Source organism: Ctenocephalides felis, unplaced genomic scaffold (assembly GCF_003426905.1).
Source record: "Ctenocephalides felis isolate EL2017-DRISC unplaced genomic scaffold, ASM342690v1 CF-g0.4_SCAFFOLD_02688, whole genome shotgun sequence".
Lineage (NCBI taxonomy): Eukaryota > Metazoa > Arthropoda > Insecta > Siphonaptera > Pulicidae > Ctenocephalides > Ctenocephalides felis.
In genome coordinates, this window is record NW_020538842.1 from 17,929 (window position 1) to 24,927 (window position 6,999).

Consider the following 6,999-nt stretch of genomic DNA (forward strand, 5'->3'; position numbering starts at 1 on the left):
AAACTCTTCCTCAGTGGCATATTTCGCATATTTAGCAGACATTTTTGAGAGCATAAATATATTAAAGAATTACACGAAAAGCATATTAATACTTTTTCAGCGAATATTGGAGGCAGAAAGTAGAAGAGAACAAGATAGCATCTTTTCCAAGGTTAGCTTTGTTTTTGGAGAATTGTAAAAAAATTACTTCACCTGGTAGAACTTTCCAGATCTGGATACACGTATTGTGAGTGGATTGTAGATCTTTTTAAATGTGAAACTTTCATGATACCGGAAAAACCAGCAGGTTTGGCAGAATCAATTCTGGAAATTCGTTTAAATACCGAAGCACGTATTGAATTTGGAAGTGAACAAAATCTGTCATGTTTTTGGATGTCAAAAGCTGCAAAGAGTTTTGAAATAGCACATGAAGAAGCGGTGAGAAAAATGCTTCCATTTGGAACCACATATTTGTGCAAAACTTTTCCAGTCTGATAAACATAAAATCGAGGAGAAATAGATTGAATGCCGAAGATTGTATTAAAATTTCTCTGACATGTTAAAGTCCGGATTTTGAAGAAATTGTGTCAAACATGAAGCAATACAATTTCTCCAAATCGTAATGTTCTTACATTACATGTATGCGTGTTTATTGTCACTTGTGGCATTAGTTATAGTAATGGGCCAAACATCAAAAATGAAAATTTTTCCATTTCTTCACGTATCAGAGGTTTTTGAACATTTTGCCATACCTCAGAAAAAATGGATGTATGTGTGTGTTTTGTGTGTCCGCATTTTTTCGTTCAGGTTTTCGGGCGCACGGATTAACCGATTTGAATGGTTTATTCAACATTCGGTTCCTATTGATGCGGAGATATGCTGATTAGTATTTGGCAAAGGCAGGACCAGCCGTTACGAAGATACGGAGTAAAGAGTGCAGAAAATAGAAATCAAGTTTTTTAGAGAACGGAGTGTCGCATTTGAGTGATCAAAAAACATTCAATTTGTAATGATTGGAAGAAGTAGTGCTTAGGTTTTGGCAAAGACACGTCCAGTCATGCCGAAGATACAGAGCTAAATATGCAAAAAATGGCTGTTTTTGAGAGAACTAAGCGTCCGATTTAAATGATTCAAAGAACTTTCTGCTTGTCTTAACAAAATAATTGATTTTGGAAAAAAAAAAAATTTGTTCCAATTTTGTTCCAATTTTTTTTTTTTTTTTGTATATCGAAATTATTTCAGATTTTATTTTTAATTCTGACTATAGTTCTAATATACTTTACAAAAAATTTCAACTCTGCAATTCAGTTTATATAATTCTTATAAATATTAGACAATGTTACAATATTTATAATAATCTATTTGAAAACATTCAGTATTCCACGAACATTTCGTTACGGTACGGGAAGTTCCAGCAATTTGCCATAATTGCCTCAAGACAATTCCACTTACAGCTAGTTTACATTATCTATGGTACCTACACTCTCAGTAACGTGATCTTTGTTGTATGTACACTTTTGTTGTTTGGATTCGAAAGCCATTTATCGTTTGGAGCTCTGTGATATTTATATTTGTTGTGCGCTGCAGTAATTTACAACTGAAATTATAATCCGCTGAAAAATATTTTTTGTGCTAAATCAGGTAATTATTTACAAATCAATTGGTATAGCTAGTAGTTTCTGCTTGTATTTTTAAAAGTATTTTATTTATTGATTTAGATTAGATGCCAGCCCTAAATCCTACAGAAGAATAACGTGTTTCTTTTGAGTAACATAAGTTCTGATGAAGATACAAGAAGACTACAGGCTAAAAAGCCGAAACTTTATGCACGTAGAAAGCAAAAATTTTTGAGAGAATGGGTGAATGATACCAAGTTCAACACGTGGTTAATGCCAGATGTATCAGACAAGTTTAAAGCTAGATGCAGATTATGTAATACATCCTTCACTGCTGAGCTCACGATAATTAAAAATCATGGCAAATCTAAAAGTCATTTGTTATCAATCACTTCGGCTTCGAATCAAAAATCAATTCAATCATTTACTCAAAAAAAAAAGTGGAAACATCATTTGATAACAAAGCAACACGTGCAGAAATAAAACTTTGTGAATTTCTAGCTGAGCACAATCTTCCTTTTCGGTTAATGGACCACCTGACACCTCTTTTAAAAGATTGCTTTCCAGATTCAAAAATTTGCCCAGGATTTGAGGTTAAAATCATCAAAGTCTGCTGCTGTAGTGTCAAACGTAATTGGAGCAACTGAAAAAGAAGATTTATCTATAAAGATAAGAAATGTATTATTTAGTGTTCTAAATGACGAGTCAACTGACATTTCTAGGACACAAAATTTATGCATTATTGTTAGATTTTATGATGCTGAGCCAGGCAAAATCACCAGTCGCTTCTGGGTGTTGTATCAGATTTTTAATGAAGAAGATAAATCATCTGAAGCATCAGCAAAACATATTTTTAACTGCGTTGAAAAATCTTTTCAAAAATACTCAGTTCCACTCACAAATATCATAGGGTTTGGATCAGATGGGTGTGATACTATGATGGGGGATAAAAATTCAGTAAGAACACGATTTGAGCAGAGATGTCCTGGAATTTACATAATGAAATGCCTGTGTCACTCATTACATCTCTGCGCAAGTAATGCTTGTTCTGAATTACCCCCAGAATGTGAAAAATTACCACAGCTGGTTCATAATCATTTTTCAGTGAGCTCAAAACGCCAATATGCATACAAAAGAATTCAATCGATATTGGATTTGAAACAGCATAAAGTTTTACAACCTGCTCAGACCCGCTGGTTACCATGGTTATTATGGTGGTAGAACGAGTGGGAGGCATTAATTTTATATTTCAATCAATTAAATTATAAAGAGGGATACAGGAAGATGAGTAAAAGGAGGAAAGATGATAGTGATGGAACAGATGAAAATGAATCTGAAGTTGCAAGAATACTTCAATACTTGCGAAATCCCATAATAAAACCTTACTATCATTTTTTATTATGGATTTTACCTAACTTCACGAATTTAAACAAGTTATTCCAGTCCGAAAACCCTATTATTATGTCAGTTCATAAGAAAAGTAGTGTGACATAATTGGATTTATTAAAAACATATATGAATGATGACTACGTAAATAAAACACCCATATATAATATTAAACCATCGGATCAGACTAAATAAGAATATTCAAAATATTTATGTTGGAGTAAAAGTTTTTAAATATTTTAACCAAGCAGACTTTTCAAAACATCCTCGTTTACAAGGAAATGCAAATTGCAAAATTCAGGAAGTTTATAATTCGAAGATGTGAAGAAATAAAAAAACGATTCGATTTCAATGATACTATATTGAAAAATTTATCAGTAAAGAATCCTGCGGACGCAATGAATGGTAAAACAGTAATCACTACGCCAAGTTTGCTACCATTATTGAGTAAACTGCCCCGATTATTAAACCCAAGTCAAAGTCAAATTATTGATAATGAATGACGAAGATTTCATTATTTTGAATTGCCGGATGACATTAGTAAAATTTTAATTTACAAAGATAAGGAAGAGGTTTGGAGTTTTGAAAACTTAGCTAAATTTTTCTTAAATGTTATGTCATTACCTCATGCTAATGCCGAATGTGAGCGAATATTTGCAAGATTGGATTAATAAAATGCCAAACACGCAACAAATTGGTAACTAATACACTTAACGGGCTATTGTTAAGTAGTCAGCGAATCAACCATAACTGCGTTGGTTACGAACCATCTAAAGATGAATTTTGTAAAATGAAGAAATCTTTATATGCTACTTCCACAAGCAATAGTGAAAGCCACTCAATTGATACTAATACCAGTGATGCTGACCAACCAAACGTCGATCTGGATGACATATCATATTTTAGTTAAAAAAAATTGTATTTGTTGTATATAATATCTTATATATAAAAATGGATCGCAAAATGTGTTGGTAAGCGCATAACTCAACAACGCCTGGACCAATTTGGCCAATTCTTTTTTTAAAATGTTCGTTGAAGTCCAAGGATGGTTGTTACGGCGAAAAAAAAACGAATGATTGCCGGGAAAACCCTAAAAACAGCCCTTTTCTTCTTTAATCGAGTAGGCAACGCAATTTGTAAAAAAAACAATGATCTATGTCATGACATTTTGTGTAGTTTTTGATAATCTAATTTTGAATATATTTATACAAACATAGAAATATCTTTCTATTAATCAAGCTATATTGGCAGCCAAAAACATTGATGTAAATTAATTAAAATTCAAAATTCAAGAACAAATTACAGGCGAATCAGTTGATTCGGCAACTAACCAAGACGATCCACCGGAGTTTTTTTAACTCGCTGGATTTGCTAGGATTGTCACCTCAAAATCTTCAATTAAAGGTTGGATCGGCAATTTTAATGTTGCGAAATATCGACCAACTATATTCAAAGGATAGTATAAAGCAGAAGATGTTCTCGCACCATGCATCCCAATGCGTTTCCAGTGCGTTTATGGTATCATTAAGTGTTTGTGATATTAATTTAGAAAACCCATGTTTCTCACATGGAAAATTGTATGTTGTTTGTTTCCGTATTGGAAAACCATCAGATTTGTTTGTCTATGCGCCAGGTAATCAAACAAAAAACATCGTTTATCACAAAGCACTACAATGACAATTGAACTAATTTTTGAATTATGATTTATATTATTAAAATTACTTACTTTTAAATGCTTATAGTGTTTTATTTATTTTTAATTCACACCGAATTATTACCAGGGTGATGGTTCTGTTCAGGATAATTTTTTGCAAAGAATAGAAAAAAGGTAGGCACAAAACACCGCCACATTACAATTTTTTTTGACAGGACAAAGTCTGTCGGGCCGGCTAGTTATATATATATAAGATTTATAACTGTATAAATGTCATTTAATAAATAAAAAAGTAAATCGTCTAATTTTAATTTTAACAAACGTCAAAAAAACTACTCATTTTCTCCAACTTTGATGAATTTTTAAAATTAAACTACTTGTCGTAAGGCCGTATTATTTCAGTAAGTTCTATAAGACCATGATATATATCGCCAAAAAAATTCCATAAAATTCGATTTTAATTTTTTTGCAACAATTAATTACAAGAAAACGGTTCGATAGATTTTCACCTAAAACTAAATGTAGCACCAACTAAAACTAATCCGTATCATTCCCAAATAATATCTTTTAAAAAGTTTTTGATTTTTTAAAATCGATTCGGTAGTATGAGCTTAAATATAGACGAAAAGTTTAACAATTTTTTCCAAATTACTATTTTCGTCGATTTTTTTAAATTAAACGACTTGCCGTAGGACCCTAATATTTCAGTATGACCTATAAGACTGTAGAGACAGACCCTGCAATTGACCACCATAGGAATGGTGGTAATCGCCAATAGAAAACATCCAAGTGATTAAGGTTAGGGTATATAACTTAACTTAGACCCATGATCGAATACCTATTCACTTATCACTTGTATTGTAACAATATTACATTCCGCCGCGCATTGCAGAAATCGTATTGTTTAAATTCAAAGGTAAGTAGTATTTGTTAATATCGTCACGTTTATATTGTCACGAGTGACTCGTTTTCATAGGTATCTTATTAGTTAACTTTTGTTTTGGGTACCTACAAGTGTTTTTGACATGGTTTCTACTCCATCTGGCAAAAAGCGCACTTATAAAGAAGCATTTCTACAATGGGGTTTCACAAGCATCACAGACAAAAATATAGAAAAGCTTCAGTGTGTTTTATGTAATAAAGTCATAGACCTTATACAATACATGGACTGCTAGTTGAGCGCATAAAAAGTGTCAAAAGATGTTCTATGGTATGAGGGCATACGAGGGTAATTTTGCGGCCGAGATATATCAAATACGAACACGAGCTTTACCGAGATTAGTCGAATGCACTCGATCGCTTAAATTTTACAGTTACTTGGGTTTACGTGATGTTTGATCGCTCGGGTTTTTAAACTAAAAGAGGATAAAAATATACCTGTTGTAAAATTGTTAAAAGTAAAATGTCTTCTAAAATGTGTTTGGTCTGTGGTAAAGTTCCTAATTGCAGTAAAACCTGTTCTGAATGCTTCGCAAGTATTCCGGGAAATTCGACATTCATCGATATAAAAAATCGAGGATATCTTTCATATCCTTCCGATGAAATGTTTAAATTATATTTATATATAGAAACCCTAATTCGAAATTCTTTAAATTTAATGTACAAAAGTTCATATGAAAGCACGATTCTCCAAAAGTTGAATGACTTGCGACTTGCACATTTTTTTAGATCAAGCCATTTCCAGCAATTTGTCCAGCACTATCATGACCTTATCAACTTTGTCGCAAAAATGTATTTAACAATTAGAATGCACCATGAAGAACATAAAAAATCAAAGTTGATAAATATGTACGCCACTTTCACACAAAAATTGTGCTTTTTAAACACCAATAATAAATATATTACATTTAAACAAATATTTCATTATTGCTTTCTAATTTTCCACAATAGCTCTAGCCAACTGTTTTTATTTCCAGTGAATTTTATAATATGTGAAATATTTTTTTATTTTCTTTTCTTATTTTCCTTAAACACTTTGTATAACGAAAATAAATAAATAAATATATAAATAGTTCATTACATTCATTAGTTTAACATAAATTGTATATTATATAATATTTTCCCAACAATTTCGAACACACGGACTTTCATTTGACGTTCAAGCGACCGAGTTTGACATTTTCGGCCGCGAAATTACCCTCGTATGCCCTCATACCATAGAACATCTTTTGACACTTTTTTACTTGAGAAATGTATGGGGACTAGCAGTCCATGAAGTTGTATAAGGTCTATGAATAAAGTGTATAATTCAGAAAGCATGAAACCGAACAAATTAAAAGAACATTTTGCTACAGTTCACAAGCAGTTTGCAGATTATATATAGATTTTTTTAAGAAAAAGGAGAAGATTCTGAAGTTTTTGCGC

The 6,999-nt window shown here is 32.0% G+C and overlaps 1 protein-coding gene across 1 annotated transcript; it reads left to right on the plus strand.

Moving 5' to 3' along the window:
* Positions 1 to 264: 264 nt before the first annotated feature.
* On the plus strand, positions 265 to 2,816 carry LOC113381200. Its single transcript, XM_026620164.1, has 2 exons — positions 265 to 417; positions 2,181 to 2,816. The coding sequence occupies exons 1-2, from the start codon at positions 265 to 267 to the stop codon at positions 2,814 to 2,816; spliced, it is 789 nt and encodes a 262-aa protein (XP_026475949.1).
* The last annotated feature ends 4,183 nt before the right edge of the window (positions 2,817 to 6,999 follow it).

Bases quoted from the DNA above. Each gene is read 5' to 3' on its own strand.
- LOC113381200 (XM_026620164.1), top strand. From the start codon at position 265: ATGATACCGGAAAAACCAGCAGGTTTGGCAGAATCAATTCTGGAAATT. The intron at 418-2,180 runs GTGAGAAAAATG...AAATTTGCCCAG, and splicing joins AAATAGCACATGAAGAAGCG to GATTTGAGGTTAAAATCATC.